Source organism: Python bivittatus, unplaced genomic scaffold (genome assembly GCF_059951505.1).
Source record: "Python bivittatus isolate LINGU-HERP-01145 unplaced genomic scaffold, Pbiv_v1 ctg000700_np1212, whole genome shotgun sequence".
NCBI lineage: Eukaryota > Metazoa > Chordata > Lepidosauria > Squamata > Pythonidae > Python > Python bivittatus.
Genome location: NW_028277098.1, coordinates 10,132,471 through 10,159,262, shown reverse-complemented (window position 1 = coordinate 10,159,262; position 26,792 = coordinate 10,132,471). Strand labels below are relative to the sequence as shown.

Here is a 26,792-nt window from a genome sequence, read left to right as displayed (position 1 = left end):
ACAGAAGCCCTTCCTTCTCTGAAGGACATCCTATTTCATCTAAAACATCTCCAGCAAATTCCTTTCCAATATTTTCTGCAAGAAGAAAGGAAGATTCTGTATTCTTCTCAGCTACATGACATATCCAGACAAGATCTGCTTGGCTGGGAGGCAATTCTGCACTGCAGCCCAAACTACTTGTGCTGTTCTTGGCTATTTTTTAAGGCAGATTCAGAAAGTACAGCTCAGATTGCAGTGGGTTGGCAAGTAACTAGGCTGGTGTTCAGTCCAGACTTAGGGTCACTGCAAGACCTGATCGGTGTTCCCCTGATTCTTGTTCTTCCTGTCCATACAGAAGGCAAGCTTTGCTGGGGGCCTCTTATGTGGACTTCTCTAGTGCCTGCCTTTCCATTTTAGAGAATGTTTTCTTGTCACTAGTCCCCATGCCTTTCCCTTATTTTCCCACATGCTTTCACACCCTCTTCCTACATATCTCTTTAGACCATTTCTTTTCTCTTTTTTCCCTTAAGACACCTCCATACCTCTGATGCATAATCAAAGCAATAGGAAATGGCTGTTATTTCATTTCTACATTCTCCTCTAAGTCCATGGAAATTTTGTAGCAAGGAGGAATTGATAGTTCAGCTTTATAGAAACAAAGTAGCAGCATTGCTACATTGAAATTTAAGGATATTTTTAAAAAATAAAGGAAGAGAAAGATGCTTTGCAATACTATGAACAGGGTGGAAAGCGAGGGGAGCATGTTTCAAACAGCCTGGGAAGAAACTGAAAGGGCATCCATGGGGAGATGTAAGGGTTGAATGCATCATGAACTTCTAGAGCTGAGGATAGTTCATTGATTTAACAAGTCATTGTTGGATAAACTGCAAGACTGTATAAAAAGAACAACCACTGACCAATACTGAACATAGCCTGCCCAGAACAGCTGGAGGGGAGGGTTAGGGTTAGACATTGCACCAGAGCTGAGGCTGTACTAGAACAGAATGAAGCACTGCAGACCATCCACACTGAAGGGCTTAAGACCACTCAGGTCAGAAAACAGCAGTTTTGAATTGAAGATGGAAAATCAGGCACAGAGTGAATTTGCAATGGGGTAGAAGTGGAAGGAGGATGATATTCTGCATTCAGACAGCACTGAGTAGACCAGGCAGAAAGTACAGATTTGCCCTATGTGTATTTGAAAAACAGAAGGGTTTTCCCCCTTCTGGGATGGAAGAGAAGGGTTTTTTATTCTCTTTGAAACACAATATGCAATCATACTGTAGCTCTGTACACATAAAAACATGTAAAAACGCATATTTCACCTGAACAAGTTCTGGTTCTGATCCAAATTGAGAACCTGCCCATTTTTTTTCCAGGTTACGGCTGGCTTAGGGATCCCTGTAGTTTCACATGGTAGTGTGGTTTGTATATTTACAGTTACTGTGATGTTGACAGGTCCTGGAGCAATACATGGAGGAACTAGAGAAAAAAGAAAAAAAGATAATACATTGGGCTTTACCAAATGAGGGATGGAAAATAGAGCACAGTTTATCATAGCGGATAAACTAACATTTAACAGATCTAACACAAGTTCATACATTTTCAGGGACAGTAGGAGTTCTCTATAGACATCATTTATTCTCATCCAACCCTTCCTGATGTCCAGTTAACTAACCAGTCAAAAGGGGAAATGAGCAGCGATTGCCACATAATGGCCCAGCATGGCAGAGAAAATGGGATTATATGGGTCCTGTACAGGACCATGCCTACCATTCTTAGTTTTAAGGGCCATTCCATTTCTTCTATGGTACTTACTTATCTGAAAAACAGCATACTTACCATGGACATAAAGATCAATCCGCTTACGCTCAGTGCCAGCCACATTGGTTGCCATACAAAGATACCTCCCAATGTCAGTAACTTGGGCTGAATGTATATGAAGAGATCCATTACCTGACAGTGAATATCTGAAGTAAAACAGAGGGGATTTAACACAATCTCAATACAGACAGTGAGAATATTTTTCCTTATTCACACAGCCATTTTTCCTCTGACCCATATTTCAAAAGAAAGTCCACTAGAAAATTAATATTAAAAACATATAAATGAAAGAAGCAGAAAGCATATATTTGTGGTTGCTTTTCTGGTTCACAACAATGACTTAAAAGAGCCAAAAAGCTTTTAAAATAAATATAGAAGTATAATGTATTCCCATAGTTGCAGAAAATAACACAAGAACATGCACATATTCTTATGTACTCATATGCAGAATCACCAGCACATATATTTTCAATTCAGAACATTACAAAGCATTGCATGAGAAACTACCCGAAAAGTCTCAAAAACTGTTACTTCGGGTATTGCATCTCCACAGAGTTCAAACTGAAACTCCCAAGATAACCTGCCTTTAGAAAACAATTATGTATCTTATTTCTACTGAAAAATAAATACTACTGCAATATATTCCTAAGTATACTGATGTATTAAATAAGTCCCACTTACCCTCAAATACTGCTGCTTTAAAGCTTAATTGCATATTTCTAAAACTAAACCAGACCCAAATTTAGTAATAATCTCCTATCATCTTTGATTTTAGCTCAACTGATGCAGTTTGAAATGTAGGGAACAAAATGGAGGCTCCTATTTTCGGCAGGGAAAAATCTAACATTTGATCAAACATTTATTATACAAGAGACTTAAAATTTGGTTGGTTCTGTCAGTTCTCTGTCCATGGGTCAAAATCCAATATTGCTGAAATTACATTAAATATAATCTGTATGGATCACACCAAAAGTCCATATAGGTGAGCATTTGGTTTCCAACCGTAAATGTGCTTATAAGTGCGAAATGAATGCAACTACCCTTCCCTATTGGGTTTGTAAGTGCACTCTACCAAAAATTTATAGTAACTTTGTTAATTTTATACAGGTTCTAATGTGTAAAGTTCTTTCTACATTTTAAATGGCAGACCATCACTAATACTATATCATCAGATTTTCTTTTTACTGGTTCTTCTGACTAGTATGAACATTTGCTTTAATTTCAGACATCGGAGAAATTCACCATAATATCAAAATAGATAGGAGAAAATTCATTTAATCTAAATCTCAGGCTCTGTTTTTATACTATCCCAAATTATTTGGCCCAAAACTTAGCCTAGAAATTTTTGAACATATACATATAATGACAGGGACGGTTTTTCATGCGCAGACATCTCGAGGATATTGTGCTTAGATGTGAGACAGCAAATATCATGAATCCATAAGACCTGTAGAAATGTCATGCGTGCTGAATCAAGGCAGGTAGAGCATCTAGCTACCCCGGGTGATTCTGAAAAAAGCTAGTAGTCAGACTTGGTTAGTACCTGGATGAGGGACCACAGGAAATTCCAGAGTGGAATGATTTTGACTGGTTGGTCAAAATCATTCCATAAGAAGGTAATGGCAAACCATTTCCATACTCTTGCTAAGAAAACTACATGGACAAAATTATGTAGTCACTAGTAGACACACATGCCAGGCTATAGCTTCAGTAAAATCCACGCCCAACAGCCTGAGATCTAAGCTTTCCATTCAGATATGTTTGAACTTTTTGTTCTATCTGCTTGAACAAAGTCAATGAGATCAATTTCCCAACATAATAAATACATTAAGAAAAATATAGAGAAGGTACCACAGAATGTCTGTTCAGGAAATCAATCTTTACCTGACATTGTTTCCAGCAAAAAGGGTTCCATCTTTTCTCCATGAAACTCTTGGGGCTGGAATGCCTTCCACAGCACACTCCAAGACAGCAGACATATTAATATTCGCAATCACAGTCTGAGGACCACTTTTGATTGAAGGAGGAACTATGCAAAGGAGGATTCCCAGACAGAATCAGGGAGTTAATTTGCTCTAAGATTTGTTGAAATATGAGCTGTTGCCTTCCACTTGAAACGGGATTTTCTTTTATCCCAAAATACTGGCCCTAGGTTTTAACTATATAAAATTGGTTATATTTTATGCAAACATCTACCAGATCTGGGCTGTATAAAATCTGGATAACCACTAAATGCAGCAGAGTAATACAGAAAACCCTAACTTGTTGCGAATAAGTATTTAGAGTTTTGCAGCCCAGGTACAGCAGCTCTAATGGACTGCTTATGGCAAATATTTCTGTATTTGTATATTACTTAAAACAGAGATACACTTTATATAATATAAATTCCTATTTACTTTTCTTATGTGCAACCTACCAAAAATGTATAGTAAGTTTGCTAATTTTATACAGATCTATTTATTCAATGAGGCTGATTTCCAGGTAAGCATGCATTGGATTAGGGAAAAAACCTATATATTTTAAAGTTTCCTAAGCACTGCTTTCTTACCAAAGGACACAATGCCATGTAAAATTAAAAAGAGAAGATTGGAGAACATCCTTTTTGAACAGCAAGCTTATCTTCATAATTTACAAAAGCTGCTTTAGCTCTCAAAATTAAAAAACTTGCATTTTTAATCAAAATTAAAAAAAAAAAAACCTTTGGGGAACTTTCTTCCACCATGAAATAAACAGATCAAAGACCACAAAACCTATTTCTTTGAGAAATCCAATATCTTGAAAATTCACTCATGGAAATATCCCACAAAAGTTATATAGATTTATCTTCTTTTCTTACCATTTACAGCCAACACAAACTCTCTTGCGGTTCGGCCTGCAACATTGCTTGCAACACAAGTATAATTTGCCGCATCCTTGAGGTCTGCATTGTTGATTTGCAAATATCTTCCACTGGATAAGATGCGAACTCGGGGAGTTGCCTGAGAATCAAATTTTCAAAGCCGAATCTCTTTTCAATAATGGACAGAAACAATCAATACAGTCTATCCTATTTATACAGGATATGGGACAATAGAATTTAGGAATGGGAGGTAATATTGATAAAGAATACCTTATTTGTTTGTTTGTTTAATTTATAACCCATTTGTCTTCCAAGAGCTCAAGATGGCTTTCAGGGCAATCTCTATTTTATTCCCATAATAGCAACCCTAGGATGCAAGGTCAGCTGAGAGACAATGACTGGCCCAAAATTATATACTGAGTTTCCATGACTAAGGATGGATTTGAAACTGGGTTCCTCTAGTCCTATTTCAGCACCTTAAGTGCTACATTCAGCAGTCACTACAGCTGTGTTTGCAGAACACAAATTCTGCAATGCCATTCCCTTCCCCAGAGTACTGATTCACCTTTTTGCTCGGCAGCACATGAATTAGGGTGACGGTGATGGTGACTTTTTTAAAGACCTCACAACTACCACAAGGGGTGGGGGGTTCTATTACTCTGTTTTCTACTTTCCACATTTTAAATTTTTATCTCTTTGAAGGGGATTTTAAAAAAAACTGTGATGGTCCAATCAGAGTAAGCACAGCTATGGACCAAGTCAAGAGTAGCTACATACCCCTAGTGTGGCCACATGGTATGGAGGAGTTAAAATAGAGAAGACAGAGACTGAAATTCCTAGTGAGGCCCTGCTTTTCTGTCTCAATTTGGGAAGTGATGAGAGTCAACTAGCATTCCAGTAAAAAATCTACATCTTCGGAGAAGAGTTAATTGATTTAGGGTAGAGGAAACTAATTTAGCCCCAGACAAGACTGCTTCTATCTAAACTGTTCTAAATTAGTTAAACAATCATTTGTGTACATCTGACAGTTTTCGTAACATGTTTACCACCTTCTCCTCATAATCCAAGTATGTTGTGCAAACTAGATAAATTCATTTATATAGTTCATATAATTTATAATATATTTATACTTTATTTTACTTATTTGGTAAATTTTCATTTCACATGAAACTCAAGGTGACCTTTTAGGGGTTTCCCATCCTTAATTTCAGGAAACTAGCTTTATCGTGTGCCCCAAGGCCATGTCCTACTTTAAGCAATACTAGTTCATTTTAAATTAAGATTATTGATATAATACTGTGGAAAAAGTCTGGACAGCATGCTTCCCCATAGAATCCCTAATTATTCTCCTTAATGGAGGGGTGTAAAGCTTTGAATCCAGCATGCACATTTGGAATGTTGATAGTATATGCCATCAGCATTCTCACAAAATGGCCACAATCGGTGTTGGGAAATTGAGCATATTTCCCAGGAAAGCAGTGGATCCTCCATGGTTTTTATTGTCTAAGAATGCCTCTAGGACTATATGTGCCATTCCACCCCACCCCCCAAATTGAAATATGGTGGGCAAAGAGTGTTGGGAGACCTTGAAAGCAGTAAACTATTTCATTATGCCTGCAAAGGAGCCTCTATAAGTTAAATCCAACATGCACAAATGCAGTGCTAAAGTATATATAGTAAGGGGTCAAGTGGATCAGGCCTACAAACAGTGAGCTAAGTATGTGTAGACCCTTATGGCATCATGTCCCATGTGGTTTACAAGCCTAATCCTCCACCCTATGTACAATTTTAACACCTCCGCAAAATCTGTTTGACCAATTAAGATAAATCAGAGGGAAGAGACATATAGAATATACCTCCAAAATTTCTCCATCTCTGAGCCATGTAAGGGCAGGAGGAGGCACTGCATCTGATTTGCACTCCAGTATAATCTGCCGGTTCTGTAGCACACTCAGATTTTGAGAACTACTTGTGCCAGCAATATTAGGGGGAACTGTCAAAGAAAAAAATACGAATAACGTGATAAATGCAAAAACTTAACATGTATCTGTATCTGTATCTGTATCTGTATCTGTATCTCTATCTGTATCTGTATCTCTATCTGTATCTGTATCTGTATCTGTATCTGTATCTCTATCTATCTATCTATCTATCTATCTATCTATCTATCTATCTATCTATCTATCTATCTATCTGGCATAATTTGATTCACTCTGGACACTATGACCATTTGTCAGCCTCAAAACAAATTACTTTTCTTAGGTAGTTATTAAAATGTAGATGATTTCTGGGAGTTGAAGTTCACACTTTTTAAAGTTGCCAAGTTTGAAAAACACTGCTCCACAGCTAAATTCTTTCAATCAAATTTATTCAAGGCTGTCATTACTTTTTGTATAAAACCAGTTTGATTCTGATTTGGTGTATATATAGAAGCCAACATTACAGTGATTACTCCCTTTAATAAAAATTAATCCTCCCCTTCTTTTTAAACATTTTCTACCATAAAATCAATATTAGTTTTAAGTAAGATAGCTACCCCTCTTGACCTACTATTCCCTTCCTCAAAAACTGTCTTCCAAAATATTTGTCCTTAATATTTTCTGAGCTATAAATTTCCTGTAACATAACCACAGACTGATTAAAATATTTGAAATACTTACTGATTCTAGTTATTTTTTATTGGATCACCAAACCCCCTAACATTTAGTGAAACTATCCTACATAATTCACTCATACTACATTATACTTCTGCTGTTCCTATTCTGTTTACCATTCCTACAAACCAAACTCATCAACAATGAAACTCTATTACCTTATAAGCCAATGGCATTTGCAATAAAATTTGTGAAAACGTTAGTACTTATTTTCTTACTATCTTTTTGCCTCCTATAGCCCCTTCCCCAATTCTATCCCAGTTTCCCTCCCATTCATCCCCCCCCCCCCCCAATTTTCCCACTCCCAACTCATTTAGACTTCAGAAGTTCACGGAGGATTAATAAAATTCTCTAATTGATCTAATTAGGATAGTGCTGCACTGCTCTCTAAATCCCCCTTCCCAATTCCTCTTGTCCTTATATTAACTTCTATATAATACTTTGCCATTCTCTGTATTTTGTCTTACTTATTTGCCAACTGATATGAAATCATCTTAAACATTTATTTTATAACAATCATCGTGTAAGTTCCAAGTGCCAAAAAATCCTTTTATCATAATGTCTTTTATAGAGATATATAAATTCTTTGAACACCAAAGGTTGTTTCTATTAGTTCTTCAAAATACCCTTTAGGTTTCTTAAGGCTATTCAACTCTTGAAGCATAAAAATAGTCTCTCTTCCTTATGGTTGAAACAAAATTAGCTTGCAATGAAACCCCCATTTATAATGCATTCATTTTTTTCATAATTCTTCCATCAAAGTCTTGAAAGCTTTGGCTGGACTAATATTGAAAAAAATGATGCTTTATCTTGATCCTAATTTTTCCCTTTTTACAAAATTCTGTCTCTCACCCAACCATTTACAAATATTATTATTATTTCCCTTGTTTTTGCATCCAATTGAATCTAGGAATAAATACTTTATGGACACATTCCACATCTTTATCTGAAAGCTTTAAATTTGGAAGTATGTCAATAAGTTTTGATATACAATATCTAATTCAACCTAATTCCTTTAATTCTCAAATTATTTATTCTATGCCAATCCTGTTTAATGTCTGTGTATCTTCTTAAACTTTTCTAATATCCAACTCATTTTTCATAGCAAGATCATATGTTGTGCTAGCAGTCTGAGTGACATCTGAAACTTAAGAAGCCAATTATTTCAGTTATTTATTAACTTGTTCAAATGTTCATGCCAAGTCTTGTCAGATTGTACTACCTGACTTATCCCATTCTGCCTTTGGTTCTTGTTTCAGTTGCTTAATTAGATTTCCTGTCAACTCAGTTTCGAAACTTCATCCGGAATGGCACCTGATTTTTGTGTGCTCTGTTGGAACATCTTCTTCTGACTTTTGTTCTTAATTACTAGAGTAATTTTTACTTAATTGCTAGAGTGGAGTGCCACTTTCTTTGACATTTTTTATTATTAATATTCCAATTAGCCAGATATTAATGCCAATTAGCCAGATATTAATCACATATGAATGGGAAAATTATCAGAAAATCTGGATTTGGAAGTAGCTAGTCACAGTCTTCTTAGATATCATTGTTAATCCACATTTGGATTTAGCTGCTATTATTGAAATAGATGGGTACAGTAGCCTTCACCAACAGGTAAATGTCTTCCTGACAGTGTTTTCCAGTCCCAAAAGCTGACTGCTACTTCAGTATTTTCTTAATTTTTAAATGATCAAGAACATATGGTCTATATAATTGTTCACTCTGTAACTGATTACAAAAAGGCACTCTGTGTGATCATGAACTAGCAAACTCCACGTAGCCCATCAACTTATCAAAAAAAAAAATCAGCTGTACTTTAATAAAAGGAGCAGAGTCCTGCTGAATTGAAAATATACACATGTGCACGCACATATACAGAAGCATGAGACTGGATACAAATTTGTCAGTACACCCATTCATTTTCAGTGAGAAATGGAATCAGTGGGAAGCTCTCTTCAGTTTGCAGCCCTGAGTCTCACTTTCCACACTGTTCAAGATACCCCTAGGACAATGTGAAAAGAATGGGAGGTACTTCTGGAATGTCAGGATCGAATCCAATTACTCTGATATGTGCCCAGTGACCTTATATGCGGTGATGGAATGTATCAACGAGGAGGAAAGTGATATGGGAGATCAAGCTATCAGGAAGGAGAGGGTGCATTCCAGCAGGGGAAAGGAGACAAAAGACAACACAGTCTACAGGGGGAGCGTGAGAAGAGTAAGAGGTTCAGGGTAGCCACTCCCTAGAATCTCCCAGGGTATATCCACTAATTGCTGTAGTATAGATTTAGTTTGGCAAGATTCTGTCTATAAGGTGTAAGCAAATAAAGGAACTGGACTGGACTGTTTCATCATTGTTCTTGGGCTGGGCCCGACATATGCAGAACTTCAGCGAGGGGTGGAGATGAGCCTGTCCTGCTACCTCTTCCTCAGATGGGTCTCACAAGCTCCCTTCAGCAGACGAGGTTCCACCACCCTGCCATGCTTGCTGCCCACATCACAGGGCTGCACCCTCCCCCAACATCTGGATCCCAGGCCAGCAGGAAGAAGATGGTGAAGGTCAGCTGGCAGTGGCCAGGAGTGGCAGGGGTAGGTGGCAGAGTACCAGGTGGCCAAAAAGGCAGAGATGGGGGGGGGAGATAGGTGGGGGGGGAGTTGAAGCTGAGGCGTGTGCAGCAGGACAGGAGAAGAGTGAGGTCCTCGCCTAACAATGGCACCGTCCTGGCCTAATGACTGCAACTGGGACTATTACAACTGCCATCACTAAGTGGTATGGTCACGCAATGTTTCGCCTAACAATTGCTTCACTTAGCAATGGAAATTCCAGTCCAATTAGGGTTGTTAAGCAAGGACTACCTGTATTGTTCTAGCTTTTGCCAACCCAGACTTTCATCCTCCATTCCTTGCCCATCATTCAATCCCTATTGTTCTGTATGTGGATAATGCAACTATTCTTTTGGTTTCTCAAATTGGGCTATGTAGAGGTGTCAAGGAACTTTCAAGATACTGTGGTAGAGAATGCCTCAAAATGAACTTTTGCTCTGGTAATCCATAAAGCTGGACAGTTAATGGCAGACCCATTGAACAGGTGAAATAATTTAATAGCCTAGGTGTTTACTTTCAATCCTCCACATGCTAGGGTCATCAAACAAGAAAGTTAACTATGAAAAGATTAAAAAAAAAATCTCTAGCAATCAACAAATTTACTAGTTGGGAGGGAAACAATTTTGTCCCTGTAGCAATTAAATTATTCTAGGTCAAAGTTCTTATCAGGCTGCTATATAGATCTCAGATATGTATTTATAAAAACTTCTCAATCCTTGAATGAATACAAACGAAATTCTTAAATCAATAGCTCACATCCCATATTTGAGTTCTAATGCCATTGCTAGGTCAGAACTAGGCTGCATCTCATTCAAGGCCCAGGCAAGATTATGACATCTAAGATTCTGGGTGAAACAAATCATTTGGGAAACCTCATTGGTACATTTCATTCTATATAATATACATCAATCTATTCTGAAAAAAACAAATAGACCAAGATCTGAGACAATGTGGACTGTCATTACCAGCCTGTAATGGTATGTGGGAAAGACCTTGGGAGATGAGATGCTGCCTAGGGAATGGTCAGATAAGAGACACCATAGTCCACAGTTGAATAGTGGGTGGGGCAAGAGGCTCAGAAGGGACAGTTTCTTGGGCTATAAAGAAACGGCATGAGAATTGTGTTTTCAGACTTGCAAGATTCTCTTAACGTAGCTTTACAATAAAGTAGAATTAGCTTATCTGGTCATGTTTCCTGTCTGGTACACCTGGTACACCTGGCTGACACAGCCCTACCTGCTTTAGGCCTAGAAAAACTCCTGGGAGAATTTAAGCAGAGGATATGGGACTTAAATATTCAGGTAGACAGAGCCAAACTTTCCCATCTCTCATACAGAGAAATTGCTCTCTTCTCCTGGACACTCCCCAATTGCTTCTATAAGATTCTGTATGTTCCACATAGAAGGCTCTTCTCTCTAGCACACATAGATGCTCTCCCTGTTAGGTTGACAGCTGATCGATATGCCAACTTTCCATATGAAGATTGAGTATGTACTGTATTTGCTCAAATATAGGGGTTGAGTCTGTTTCACACATCCTTTTAAAGTATTCACTGTATTCACACTGGCAATCAGAGCTAATATACCTGCTCTTGAATCTGATATACTCCACTCATGATGAGGAGTTTGAGATATCATTATTAAATGACCAATACCCAGGTGTTTCGAAGGCAGTAGCAAAATATTTATAGCCTTAACTTAGAGAAACCATTTGGTCCCGTCAATGAAATGTTAATTTTATAGGGTTTCTTCCTTTTATATATGTATAGACAGGTTACATTCCAAGAGGCTGTTCATAAGTCCATTTTGTCTGTAAGCTCAATCACAGCGTGCCACACACGTACACCCAGAAGTTTACAGCATGGTGCATACATACGCATGTGTACCATAAACTTCCAGGCATATGTATACAGTATGTTGTACACTTCCAGGCATACATACACATGTGTGCTATAAACTTCTGGGATCTTCCTTCCAGGTCCTTCATTGTTGGAGCTGTTGGAGGTTTGTTCGGATTGGCAAAAGTTTGTAACTTGAAAGTTTGTAAGTAGAGGACTGTCTGTATGTACTATATATAGTTACCTATGCATCTATTAATGGTGTGCTGTATTTTTAAATTCTGTGATTTGGTCTTGGACTATAAATAAATAAATAATGTAAGTCTGGGTTAACATTAAATATTAAGCAGAAAAAGTAATGTCAGCCTACATGGTTAGTAAACTTACAGTTGATGCTGTAGAAGTGAAAGTGGTAAATAGTTGTATTTCCTTGAGCTCAAAAATAGATAGAGGTGGGCAGTGTGCTAGAGAAACAGAGAGATTAATCATAGGGAGGAAAACAGTGACTTAAGAATAAGAATATTGCAATGACAATGAAGAGTGGAATAGTTATAGCATTTGTGAAACGTATGGCTGTGAAAGCTGGACATTGAGAAAAAGAAAATAGAGATTTTTTGATTATGGATTTTGACTTGGTTATGAGGAATACCATGGACAACCAACCAACCAACCAATCCCACACTAAGTAAAGACTGATTGCTGCCTTGAGATAATAATCAGCAAGCAAAAACTCATGTATTTTGCTTCTTTGATGAGAATCGAGGAAAGAAGAAGAAAAGGAAGGCAGTGGATAAGATGGATGGATGGGGTCAAAGAGATCATTGGAACGTCTTTGAAAAAGCTACAAATTATTATCAAAGACATGTCAAGATGGTAAGAATTCCTCCATGCAGTCATGAGGATGAACCTAACTCTGAAAAAAATGGAGATAAAGCAACGCATGAAAATCTAGTTGAAAATGAACTTAAATATTCAGTTTTCCATGCTTATTTCACAGTATCCCACCTCTGAAATAGAAAGATAAAAACAGCATAACTAAAATTATGCCATAGAACAACTTTTCCACAATTTGGGCACACATCTGTAGACCAGCTACCGCAATTCTCAGCAATGATAGTGCTGACTAGGGAATTCTGAGAGTTCAAGTTCAGACATATGGAGCTTGCCTGGGTTAAGAAGGCTGTATTCTTTCCTCTTATTTATCCAAATTAACCTTACCATGTACTCTCACTAAATATTCTTTGTCATCATCTCCTGCAGGGCTAGAAGCCAAACATGTATATCTTCCAGTATCTTCTACCTGGAAGGCAACCAATGTCTCAATTAGAAATAAACCTGAACTAAGTTAAAACAGTTGAAATGGCTGCAAAAGCATTAAATAACTATCTTTCAGCTACCTGAGCACTGGATATTCGAAAGACCTCTCCTCCTCTTAGAATACGAAAATTGTCTGATTGAGGCAGTGGGCGCCCATCCTTCATCCATGTTAGTTTGGGGATTGGAATCCCATCTGAGATACAGAAGAGCTCTAGAGGGTTGTTAATCACTGTAGTAATTTCTTCTGGGTTATCTGATTTATTAATATGAGGAGGTTCTGAAAAAGGACATCCATAATGTCACCCTCAAAAAAACAACATACCCAAAAGTTACAAGAGAGTTATGAGAATAAACAACAGAAAATTCCCATAATATTAATGACTGAGCTGTATGAATAGACCTTAGGCATTGCCCAACTTTTGTATTCAGCTAAAGGCATTTTAAGCAATCAATAAAAACATAATAATTTAGTATAGGATAGCCATTCCAAAAATTCCTTATGGTAGCTCTAATTATATAGCAAATTAACCAGCAATGGACCTAAATCAAAGTTTACCAGGCTGAAAATATTCTTGCAAATGAAAACCTGGTTAGAATGTGGGGGGGGGGGGGGAAGCATCCCAAGTAATTAATGCCACACGCTTTCTACTCTTGGTTTAGTAACAACATTATGATAGTTTCTGGTTGATCAGACCACTAATTAGTTGTAAATAGATCATCCTTACCTAGCACTTTCAGAGTAAAGTGCTGGTTGACTTCCCCAGCTTCATTAGATGCTATACAGGTATATCTACCTGTATCATTAATCTCTGACTTTAATATATGAATACCCATTTTTGGGTTTTCAAGAGTCACGTGAAAGCTAGTGCTTAAAGTCTGACCATCTTTCAGCCACGATATAGTAGGTATTGGTGTTCCATTAGCCAAACACACCAAAGATACTGGATTCCCTTTTACTACAGTTACTTCTTCTGTTTCTCCACTGTTGTTTATGCTTGGAGGTACTGTAAGGAAACAAACCCATGGAGGATATAAAAATTATTTTTCATTATGAAACAACAAACTGATTTCATCTCAGAAAATGTATTAATTTATTTCAACATTATGACTCTGGGTGGTTAACAACAGTGTAACAAATTCACAATAAAATCAGCAGCTGAGATTAAAAAAAACAACACCACCACAACCATGAGCTCTACCATACATCCGCGGGCTCTACCATACATCCCAGAGTCCATGCCCAGTGACAGAACTAAAGTCTTCAAAGCCTTTCAAAAGGCCAACAAGTTTTTTGAGAATCTGATCCCTGGGAGAGGATGTTCCAAAGAGCAGGTGCCAAGACAAAACAGTCTCTCTTCCTCAGTCCTGCAAGCTGGAAATCTTTAATAGTTGGGAACCATAGCATGTCTCTCCTGCCAGATCTGATAGGACACAATCAGGGAGAAGTAGTCCCTCAGATAATCAAGCCCCATGCCATGAAAGGCTTTATAATACCTTGAATTGAACCTGGAAGCACACTGGCAACCAATGCAGCTAGTAGACCAGAGATGTAGTAAACGATGATCAAGGAGCACATATAAGTCCCCCACACTGCTGCATTTTGAACCAGCTGCAGCTTCCAGATGCTCTCCAAGGATAGCCCCATGTTTTCAGTCATATTTGCTCATGCAACTTTCTTATGAGGACCCATATTGTTAGCAGGTCAAATATAGCATTCAGATATTATCATGAAAATCATGTCAATCACTGTGTACATAATGAAGGAAAGGACTATCAGGAAAAAAATAAGAAAATAATGCTAAGAACAGAATAGAATTTAAGATGTGTGGAGTCCCTGGGGTCTCTGAGCTTGGTTGTTTTCTTGCAAACATTTCGTTATCCAGCTAGGTAACATTTTCAGTGCTTTAAGAAGTTTTAAGAAATTTAAGAAGTGCTTTTCAATAACAATAAAAATACATTCTAGTATACAGAGCACTGTACATATGAGCAAACCACTCACTTAAAGGACTTTGGGAAAATAAGGACTTTACATAAAGATGTGAAGTTCTACAAGAAAGATAAAAAGCATTAAGTAAATATAGGCATATACAGGTAGTCCTCACTACCAACCACAACTGGGACTGGCAACTCTGTCGCTAAGTGGCACGGTTGTTAAGCGCGATGTCATGTGGCCATGACTTGTGACTTCCTGCCAGCTTCCCCATTGACTTTGCTTGTCAGAAGCTGGCTGTGAAGGTCACAAATGGCGATTACGTGACATGGGATGCTGCAACCATCGTAAATGAGTATCAGTTGCCAAATGCCCAAATAACAATCATCTGATTGCAGAGACACTGAAACAGCCACAATTTTGAGGACCGGTCATAAGTCTCATTTTTTAGCACCGTCATAACTTCAAATGTTCACTTAACATGTGTCAGTAAGCGAGGACTATCTGTATTTAGGAATACACAAAGATGTACCAATTTTACTCTATATTGCTTAAAAATGGCTTACCATAAACCTGAAGGCTATAAAGTTTATTGTCGACACCAGCTCTGTTGGAGGCTACACATGTGTACATGCCAACATCAGCTAGCTGTGCTTTAACAATTCTGGAAGGAAGACAACCAAAACCGATTTTGAAATTAAAAAACTCCTTATTCTGCCTTATGCAGAGCACATACCAATTTATAAAATAAAAGGCTAAGACGGTCTCAAGTTAAGCTCAATTCCTGATGGCTGCATCCATTTTTCTTGGCACTGTTATGGAAATAGTTTGTAATTGCATTCTTCTGGGATGTTTTTTGACTTCCCAGCTTAGCCAACAGGCATAAAATTCCCAAGCACTCCCCCATCCTGGTACTAACCAGGGTCAACCCTGCTTAATTTCTGAGATCTACCAAGGTTGGCCTGATGCAGACACCTGCTGAGGCATTTATAAAACAGGGCTGTGAAAATCTTTGATTCAGAGTTGCAGTTCAAAGTTGACTGGGTCAATTGACATTCTGAAAAGTTGATCTGATTTGTCAGATTAAGCTGAATGCCTTTGAAATTATTCAGATGCTTCTGCTCATGCTGATGAGTTTCCACATGTAGTTAATTCAGATCACTTTCCTGAATCTAATCAATGAACTCAGCTGGGTTTTGCTGGATTTGTATAGGCCTATTAGGAAATAAGTGTTGTGTTTGTTTGAGATTTTGGGAACCTTTCAAATATTCCATATAAATTGGACTTTCTCCAGGTACTGTCTAATTAAACTCATACTTTTAATAATAAGATTTAGATACCTTTACAGATGTTCTCAGGAGTCTCCCCCCCCTATTTTTTTTGTAAAGGAAAAGTCTTTTAGCAAGTTTTCCAAAAGATCTAATCTACAAATAATGTTAGGCCTGTCAGATGGGGACACAGAGTGATTATGATTGGCTCTCTTTTTACACATGACTAATCTGTTGAATCTTTGCTATTAAGAAGAGGATAGTATATATTATACACTAAGTTAGAATTAAGTCTAAAGGAAAATCAGATGAGTTAGTGGGGCCTATTGGGGAGCCAGCTAAATGCTAACCCCAGTCTTCGTCCCTGCCCTGGGAATGTTCAGCTATTTTCTGAAATAAATGACAAAGGTATGACACAGGCACAAATAAACCCAGCACTGGCCAGTAACTCATCTTGATTTCTATTTATACAGGATGGATCACTACAGGATCCAAGAGGATGTGCAGGATGCAAGAGAAGTAAATAAATGCAATTTTTATTGATTTACTTCCAAATGATTTCTGCAACTTCAAATTCATAAGGAAAAAAGAGAGAGATTAAGGACAGAGATTGGAGGCAAATAAAAGCAATATATCATTTTCTCCCTTCATAAGAAATCAGAGAACTAGCCCTAATTGTTGGAAAGAATGGCACTTGTCCTTCAGAACATTAAAAATGCAGTGAAGTTAATATAATTGTTGATAATTAACGCCAGTATCCAATAGTCTTCGGATTCTCAATGTGGCGCTTAGGAGCCAATGTGCCTGCAGGTACTTTCCTTGACATCCTCCAGGGTCTATTCTAACCTGATTTTTTTTTTTTTTTTTACATTTTAAATCCTTTTTCAATTCAGTAAATGGGAGGCTTCTACGCTACAAAACAAAGTGCCAGCTCCAACATAATCTTTATTTCCAAGAATGCCCAAATGGACCTAGGCACCCATTCCGAAAAAGGGCAAAGATAACAAGGGATAGTAAGGAGAGGGGCCTTGAGACCATGGCAGCTACAGCTTTCTGATAAATTGATTCTGATGACATAATGCACAGCGGCCAGTTTGTGAATGAGCAAGCCTTCTGGATGGACATTTTACAAACAAGTTCACAATATGTTCTGAATGTTTCAGTTGTGCCCGCCAGCCCCCCAAAATGGGGGGGGGGATCTACTTCTTGAAATTATGAAATCATTATACAAAATGAGCAGTTTTCATTTGGTATAACCTAAATTAATGAAACCTTACCTGAGTACCTGTCCACCTGAGAGTAACCTGATGTGGGAAGATGTAGAGAGGGGAAGACCATTTTTCAGCCAATTTATCTGTGCAGATGGAGTGCCCACAGCTTGGCATTCAATGTTTATTGAAGTATCTAATAAGACAGTTAGGGCCTCAGGTACCTCTTTATTTTTATTGATAGTTGGTGGCACTAAAATTTGTAATCAAATAAGGCAAAAACAAGTTACTTTTCAGCATGTATACCCCTCTTTTAAAATGATTTAAAATCATTTCAAAATCAAGAGTGGAGAACCTGTTAACTACCAACAACCCCAGCCAATACGGCCAGTGGGGATAGATGCTATGAATGTTAGTTCAATGGGAGGAGCACCACAGGTTCAATATCTCTATTCAGAATAAGAGCAATGCATGATTATAAAACAACAGTATCAGAAAAACAGTATCAGAAAAAAACAGAACACTCTGAAAAAAATTAAAAATCATGAATTAGCAGAAGCAGCATAAGAAGCAACTTGATACAGTGCAAACATTTGGTGAAAACTCTTTACTGCTCATCTGAAAATGAGTCAAATGGATCATCTCTGAGGGTCTGAGACCCATTTGAAGTAGCAACACCACTATTCTATTTATAGAGGGATTTAGAAGAGGGCCTCCAAGGAGGAAAGTAGTTGCTGGTATATTAAATAATGGAAATTTGAAATTATTCCCAATGAAATAGCTCAACCTAACTGAACCCCAAGGTGGCAGCATTACTATTTTTCTCATCCAAGAAAGATTCCTCATAGTATTCCAAATAAATCATGTTGAAATGTGGTGATCAGGAGCCCTTCTATTTCCTTTAATAGATCATGTGGAATTTCTTTATAAATTGTGCCCATTGCCAGAACGCATTTCTAGTTCAATCCGTCAAAAAGACGCAAATGATAATAATTGTCTCTTCATATTTATAAATTGTATCTTGTCCTTGTAGACCCACATTTTTCTGCTTCTTCTTTTTTAAACACTACCATTCCCACAGCTCTTATACATGTTTTAAAGTTGTCTTGTAAAATGTTTTGAACTCCAAATGAGTCTGTTTCTGATGTAACAGAAAATGAAGCTGGGCAGAAATGGGCTAGAAGCAGAAATATAACTGGGGCTGTTCTGCTTTCAGGACAGAACTCTAAGATCATCTAGCAGTATGGAGGGGAATTCAACAGATGTTCTTATTTACAGTACATTTATATATATATGTATATATAAATATATACATGATCAAAAGAAAGTGATAAAACATGTGATTCTAAATGCTGTACATGTCTCATAATACGAGAACATTTTTGATTGGTAGGGTCAACTCAAATTGCTATGATAATTATATTTCTTGTTCTCCAAAAATGTTTTCTGAGAAGCTGTATCCTAACTTAGAAATAATTTTCCATGCTTTCATCACAGAGACAATTTTGCCTGATGTGGCTGACTCAGATAGTTGAATCAGTCATGCACTAGGCATTTTTAAAAATCCTCTCAGCCACTGCAAGGGAGGCTGAGAGAAGGATATCCTTTCTGTTTCTGTTTTTGTTTTTCCTGATAGTGTGAAAAAATCCACAGTGCTTTGGTTAGAATTGGAACTATCATGGACAAAGAGGTACCCCTTGCTACCTCTTTCTGCTCTCCTTTCACCCATTAGATGGGCAGGGGAGGATTAAAAATTAAAAGGGCAGAGAAGGGTGCTACAAAGTGCTACTTTTTATAGGACCCTGGAGGACTTACAGGAAGCAGGAAGGTTCACTTAATTCCATGCCAAGACATTTAGCCAAAATGGCTAAGCAAGGGACTAATTTATCTTAGAAATCCTGAGACTCTTTTTGTCCTACAGTAACCCCTTTAGGATAAGCTGATTGGATTAGTTTTCTAGGCTAGGGTCTTTGCACATATTCTAACTACCCTCCCTATGATCCATATAAGGATACCATACCAACAAAGCCATAGTCAAACCTGGTTAGCTGTCAGAACTACTTGGAAGAAAGGTATATTTTAAAAATTGGGAATAGTAATAAACTGATGCCAAAAGGAAAGGAAAGGAAAAAGACTGAGTATTTTGGGGAAAACTTTTCATAAATACCTCTCCCTGAACAACCTTTTGTTTCTGTGTATGCCTGTAAAGGCAATTAATTTCAATGCTCAGCACCTCAGGACTGAGGCAGCATACAAATATTAGAGAGAGAGAGACAGAGAGATAGATGTGATTACAGGTGACTGCATGATGGTGTGCATGACTGCAGTGTTGCCCAAGGCTTCATCCTATATGGCAGGAATTCCCAACAAGACCTCAAGGATACATTCAACCTCACAAAGTTTTGAGTGTAGCCCTTACAGTGGCTAAGTGTAGCCTCCAAAAGTTGCCATTAATTTGTATTTTTGATGAGAGAAGGAGGAGGTGTAAATACATAGGTTGTAATGGTACTGACCGCATTTTAGACCCAATTTTATGTCTGTACTCCCCCTCTCTCCATTTACTGGAGTGTAGTCCCTATTAATAGGCCAAGTATACTTCTATGTCCAAAATAAAGGCGCATAACCCTGCTATATGGATAGACTGTGACCTATACAGCTTCTTTAAATAAAGAATTGCAACCTTAAATAAAGGTTGCAGAGCATCTCCCATCAAGCACATGTTCCATCAAACCCATATTGAAAGCAACATTTTTAAATAGTTAACATGCCTTTTTTTAACTAAAAGGGTTGCCCTTTGAAACTAAAACTTGATGTGAAACACTGAAACCTATATAAATTAGGGTTAAATTTAGTTTAACCCTAATTTATCCAAATGTTCATACTTGGTTATATGAGAATTAATGCCTCTGTGAATGACTTTTTTCCTATAGTTGGTTCACTTATAGACTGAATTCTCCCTCTTCAACAGGGAGAAACTGAAAAATATGACAGAGCTTTACTTTTTCTTTGTGACACCAATATATTATTGAATCTTTACCCCTTTAACTGTTTACTTTTGGTAATAACAGCTCAAAATCTATATATAAATGCAAGCAGGATTTTAATAAGTTCTTTTGATACCACAGAGATTAACCAGTTTATTATCTCATAAATTAATCCACAGGATTATTTTATTTTAGGTAATGTGAGCTACATGACATTAAGCAGTAATGGCCCCATCTTAATTTAGTCATTATAAGTAATGGTTAAATTCATATACAACCTTAGTTGCATGATCTTTTTCTTCCTTTACCAAGTAGGAAAGATCTTATGAGAGAGATGACTCACATTTTCACAGGTTATAAGAACAACAAACAAAATCAAAGCTCACCATATATATTCACACTGAATATTCGGTCCTCTTCCCCTGCAGGATTGGTAGCAACACAAGTATATTTCCCTCCATCACTTGTAAGGGCCCCAAAAATGTTTAGTAAGGTCCCATTTGGAGCCAGGCTGAAGAAAGAAAGTCAGAGAGTATACTGAATGCCATATTCTTGCCTGCATTTACCATTTCTATATGTACAAATATTCATATGAGTGGCGTGTGTTTGAAGGTAATTGGATTTTTAAAAAATTTTATTAGCACCAAATGCAAAAATAACTATAACCTAAATAGACCTAGGTCTCATGAAACTTCCCCCAAAATCCCAAGCTTGGTCCTTATCACTTTCCTCCTGCCTTGGTTTTCTACACCTTTCTTCCCCTTTGCTTTTACTCCCCTTACTGTCCCTGCTCTTGTTTGGACTGTGCTTCCCTTCCCAAAGGCACAGTTCATCACTTAACCTGATACGCTGAGATTCATCACTGCTGATTGGTTTTCCATCTTTTAGCCACTGAATGACAGGTGTAGGGATTCCACTGGCCTTACAAGAAAGCTGGATGTTTTCTCCAAGGATGCCACTGACTTCACTTGGCATTTCAGAACCAACAATATCTGGAGGAACTTCAGAAGAAAAATATATGTATCAGTAGTAACTGCACAAGGCAAAGAGGAAAATACAGTAATGCACAATCCATTGAAACACTAGGACGTCTTGGAAAAGGAAGGCTCCTGAGTGCTTCTACATCTACATCTCCAATCACTCTTACTTCCATGCAAATTAATTCGAAGATTTTAGAAAGAAAACAAAAGTTTGGTAAGCATAGAAAGTTCAACAGCACATAAAGCTGTTGAATTCACAGCGCTGAAGATGGATGTTGTTACATTAGATATTGATTTGTAAATAGCTCTGGAACATATGAGTAAAAAGGAGCTACTCTGCATCTATTTCTCAGTTTAAAAAAAGTAAGAACATACATACATACTCTGAACAGAAAGGACATAAAATTTCTGAGCTTTGCCTTCTACGTTTGAAGCAATGCAGGAATAATTTCCATTATCAGAATAGTGAGGCCTGGCAATTTGCAGCTTGCTTCCTCCTGACAAAATATGCAACTCGAGGGTGGCAGAATTTTCTAAATACAAACAAATGGGAAGAAATTAGAGTATTCAAGTCTCTAACAAGCTGGTTGATTTTCATGTTAGCTCTGTGCCCATGCTTTGAAATCAGTTGCTGATCTCTGACAGCTTAACGTATATCAGAAGAAAAGAATGTAAAGCATAGAACATCTGTTCAGTTAGGTCTCACAATTTCACAAGAACTGGGAAGTGGAAGAGAAGATACAGGCTGTTCCTCTGAGTGAAGGATGCACCACAACTATCCGAAGCATCCACGAGAGGGATAAATAATGAAAATGACATTGCACCATAAGCTCTTCCCCTTATATATGTGTATTCTGACATCATACGCATATATCGATGGTGCAATGTTGCTTTCAACCTTTTGACAAAAGGAACATTTTTTGCAGACATCTTTGATTGCCATCCACCTCTCCCAAAGTACTTCCCTTCACCAACCTTGAAAAAGCCAGCACGTAGAGAATCAGAAGAAAAAATCCTTTAAAAAACATGTTCAGCAGTTCAAGAAAGATAGGCTCCTCTTACAGAGATTCAAGATATCCATTTGGCATCCAACTCCCTTCCTTCCCCCCTCAAAACCCCAGGTGTTCTAGGGGTGCTCTGAAGGCTGTAAAAGAAGTGCGGGGGGCTGCACGCAGTAGTGAGTTGTCCAGCTTTGGCTTAGAGAGAGTCCATTTCATATAAACTGATCTTGTTGAACTTGTTCAGCTCAGAAGAAACCTTGCTTCTGTTTTCCCTTCCAGCAAGCAGGAGAGGTTCACACATTTTTCCTTCCCGCTCAATAGAGCCTATTCCTTGACCACACAAAACAAGCTATTCTTTCACTTCACTGAGCCTAATATTTTAAGCTCCATTTTTCCAGCCTCAGTCTCATCAGCCTTAGCCTATACTTGCCTTCTTAAGTATTAGCTGTCTGGATATTTGGGGGGGGAAATGTCTTTCTGTTTTGACCTTACAGCAATTTTATCCGAATCCATTCATTTTGCATCTTGGAAAATCCAACAAGCAGCTGATAATAACTACTATTATGTGAGTGTTAGAACACCTTACCAAGTGGTTTTCCATTCTTAAGCCAAGTTATTGCTGGTGGAGGAATTCCAGTAGCATCACATGTAAGAGTTACAGGGTTGCTGATGGTTTCATTGATCCACTCTTGCTCAGGGCCTTCAATGGTAGGTGGTACTGTGAATGAAGACAGTGGGTTGATACATGCACCAAATTACCAAAAGGATCATAATGGATTCTGGAAAAAACAGATGGTCTTGATAGGGTCTGTACCTCATTCCTTCCTTGTTGTGCAACAAGAAGTATTATGAAATACTGTTTGAACCAAGGTTTGAATCCAAGTAAAATCTGTCTATTTTGTCCTGTGTCCAATTTGATTCACTGATTCTAATAAGGATCACTTTGTTCAGTCTATTAAAAGCTTACCATGAACATTAAGATGGAAATTTTTGTCATCACGTCCTGCAATATTTATGGCTTTACATACATATTGGCCTGTATCAGATACCTGAGAATGTAAGAAAAAAGTGATATGCAATTATCCTTTTACTAACTAACCATTTTTAAAAAGTATCATTACTAAAAGAATGCCATCACAATATAAAACTCAAGGCAGAGTCCAATAAAATTAAAAGGTCACTAAGTACTGGAGTGGGCTTCTATCCAGTTCAGCTGTTGAACTACTGTAAATGAATCAGCAAGCCCTTTACAGGTAGCCTTCACTTACCAACTGCCTTGTTTAGCGACCATTCAAAGTTATGATGGCTGGAAAAAAAAACAGCTTTGTGACCAATCCTCACATTTATGGCCATTGCAGTGTCCTGAGGTCATGTGATCACCATTCAGGTGCTGTGCAATTGACATGCTTTATGACCATTGCAGCATCCCATGGTCACATGATCACCATTTGCGAGCTTCACAATCAGCTTCCAATAAGCCCAATTAATGGAGAACGCGGAAGTGAAATCGCAAGTCATGGCCACATGATGTCTTACTTAACAACCACAGTGATTCACTTAACAATGGAAGCAATGCCATAAGTCCGGCATGGTCACGTGTTTTTTCACTTAGCGACCACTGTGCTTAGCAACAGAGTTGCCAGTCCCAGTTGTGGTTGGTAAGCATGGCCTATTTGTATAACAGTTAGTTTATTTGAATGCAAATCAACAATACACCTAAAATGAACTTGTTTACATTTTTTCAGCTTCATCTATCATTATGAATCATGGCAGTTGATTCCAATTTCTGGTCTGTTTTTATATATGATGTATACCACTTTGAGGACCATAATGATGTGAAGTTTGGGCTATACTTTTAAAAGTATGGAAACAAAACATACATGTATACCTCAGCAGTCTTGATATGGAGTGTCTGTCCACCTGCTGTAATCCCTACTTTGGATGAAACTGTGATCATACGCCCATTCTTGTACCAGGTGATGATGGGAGGTGGAACAGCATTGGATTCACACTCTAATGTCACTGGCATTCCCACTCTCACATTGACTACGGCAAGAGCTGTGCTGCTGTGGCCTTTAATACTTGGAGGAACTTTGGAGTAGGGGGACATAAGAAAAAAAAATTTCTTTGACTTTTCCCAGAGAATTGCTATGTTAAGAGGAACTGTTAGATGTTAATACTGACAATGGAAAAATGTTCTCTTTTTAAGGATGTAGAAACACACCATAAACAGTAAGGAAACTCCTCCTGATGCTTTCTCCAGCACTATTTCTGGCTATGCAAATATATTCACCGCCATCAGATAAACGTGCCCTCGGAATCTGCAATGTGCGACCACCTGAAATTATTCAAAGAGAACAAAATGGTTCAAGTGAGTTACCATCATCACATTAACAGAATTTTGTATGCAAATTTTATCTGGAATTCTAACAAAAGCTACAGAAAGAAAATAGAGACACGAATGCTCAGTGCTTGGAATGAATAAAGAACACCAGTGGAGACATCTCTGTTTTAAGATACAAAAATGTTCAACTATGAAAAAACTCTAAAGAACATTGGAAACAGCCACCTTTGCATGCCATCAGTTGTTTGTACTCTTAAGATTAGCCACAGAAATTCTGAATTATCTTAGAAGAACAGCCTAAAATTCAATAATAAATCTAAGCTAAACAAATCACAGTTAGCTATTCTGTTTTAAGTGGATGAGAAGCATACAACTGATAGTTCCAAATGATTACAACATTCTAAGAAAAAAAAAAACTCCAAGAGGTGATATTTTTCTTCAGATAGTATCAGTGTAACACATTATACCAGGTATATGGTTGACCCTTCAACACACACATTTTGCCCTATCCATTTCTCTGTCCCCCTTGCTGAAATATTGAAAAAAGAGGGAGGGAGGGAGGGAGGGAGGGAGGGAGGGAGGGAGGGAGGGAGGGAGGGAGAGAGAGAGAGAACTACTCTATGAAAAAAACACCCAGAGATTACTTACCAGGAACAATGAGAACATTTGTGTTCAAGTTGAGATGTTTTCCATCCTTGAGCCAACTGAGATCAGGAGGTGGGAAGCCAGTGACCTCACATGTCAATGAGATGAAGTTATTCACCACAACAGTTAAATTCTCAGGATTAATTCCAATAATATTGGGAGGCACTGTTAAAAGATAACTATGTCTAAATTTTGCAGTCTCATTTATTAAAGGTTCCTTCACATCCAGTTGCAGATTAAAACATTACAGCATCACCTTCCCAGACTTCAGCTGATTTTTCTACTGGGGAGATGGGAAGGAATTAAGGGGGAAAATGGGACAAGATTTCTGTTGCTGCCACAACTTCTTTCTTTTCTGACTCTTTCTTTTTTCAAAGATTTATTTTGATGGTCAATGACCAAAATAAAATGACTGACACTTTTCAATCTAGGTGTGTCTAAGTGGAACAGAATAAAGTGCAAATATATTTAATTTGTTCACACACATACAGAAACACCACTGGATTGTGGATTTTTTACTTTCTCAGTGTAACATGCCTCATAAGGGTAATGGGAGGAACACTAGGTTAAAGATTGTGGAAACTGTGCTAAGTGGAAAGTAAATAACAGTAACAATCACAGTGACATTATCAAGTTTCAATACCATTCTTATGAATAGATCTATGAGTTAATATTGAGCAAAATCAGCAGTGGATTATGTATTCTGTACCATCTGGAAAAATCATTTATTTTCATTTTTTTTCCCAAGTAATCAGGCTAACACACCAGTTTGAAAAGGAAATTATCATTTCTTTATAATTGCCCTTACCTATTTCAGAATAATATTCATTCATTCATTCATTTATTTATTTATAGATCAAATTTGTCACCATCCATCTCATTAAAAAATGACCCATTTAGCTTAATGGCTTGCAGTTTGTTTTATTCAAACTGGAATTTGGAAACCTAGAAAGTTTTGTAACTTTGCCTAGTGCATTTTTAATTTGGTTTTTGGGGGTTTCCCGAAAAATTTATTTGGATACTTTGCTGTCGATCAGTCTCATTTTAGACTTTAAGTTCACTGCTACCTATATTCAAAGAATATATTAACTAAAGTATAGAAATGTGAATTTTGTTTTCATTTACATTAGTTAATCTGTGTCTTTTTTGTCCTTATTCTTTAGCTATTTTTCTTCTGTCAGCTTAGCAGCTCTATTTCTGCAAAACATACACACAAACAAACAAATCTGGATTTTTTGTTCCTGCTTCCAAGCTTGCTGCTACTTCTAAATAAATCACAAGGCCTGGCCTACTGCTTTCAAATAAGTCAGGAAACATAAGACAAAAATAAAAATGTGTTGCAGTTCTGGCCTATAAGGGATTCAGCAACCCTAAA

At 37.6% G+C, this 26,792-nt stretch overlaps 1 protein-coding gene across 12 annotated transcripts in view; it reads right to left on the bottom strand.

Moving 5' to 3' along the window:
• The window catches only part of HMCN1 (hemicentin 1), a 329,972-nt gene that overhangs the window by 42,622 nt on the left and 260,558 nt on the right, over positions 1-26,792 (bottom strand). For all 12 annotated transcript variants that reach the window (XR_015798470.1, XM_088153961.1, XM_088153962.1 and 9 more), the window contains 18 exons: positions 25,421-25,582; positions 24,653-24,766; positions 24,317-24,519; positions 23,396-23,477; positions 23,015-23,146; positions 21,811-21,960; positions 21,289-21,448; positions 20,834-20,958; positions 17,533-17,716; positions 15,554-15,651; positions 13,783-14,061; positions 13,138-13,334; positions 12,959-13,040; positions 6,499-6,635; positions 4,640-4,781; positions 3,688-3,832; positions 1,822-1,949; positions 1,305-1,461 (listed from right to left, as the gene is read on the bottom strand). Coding sequence is in view for 11 of the 12 variants with exons in the window: in XM_088153961.1 (XP_088010087.1) it covers positions 1,305-1,461; positions 1,822-1,949; positions 3,688-3,832; positions 4,640-4,781; positions 6,499-6,635; positions 12,959-13,040; positions 13,138-13,334; positions 13,783-14,061; positions 15,554-15,651; positions 17,533-17,716; positions 20,834-20,958; positions 21,289-21,448; positions 21,811-21,960; positions 23,015-23,146; positions 23,396-23,477; positions 24,317-24,519; positions 24,653-24,766; positions 25,421-25,582 (2,677 nt within the window). In the remaining variant the exon portion in view is untranslated. The remainder of the gene's footprint in view (positions 1-1,304; positions 1,462-1,821; positions 1,950-3,687; positions 3,833-4,639; positions 4,782-6,498; positions 6,636-12,958; positions 13,041-13,137; positions 13,335-13,782; positions 14,062-15,553; positions 15,652-17,532; positions 17,717-20,833; positions 20,959-21,288; positions 21,449-21,810; positions 21,961-23,014; positions 23,147-23,395; positions 23,478-24,316; positions 24,520-24,652; positions 24,767-25,420; positions 25,583-26,792) is intronic.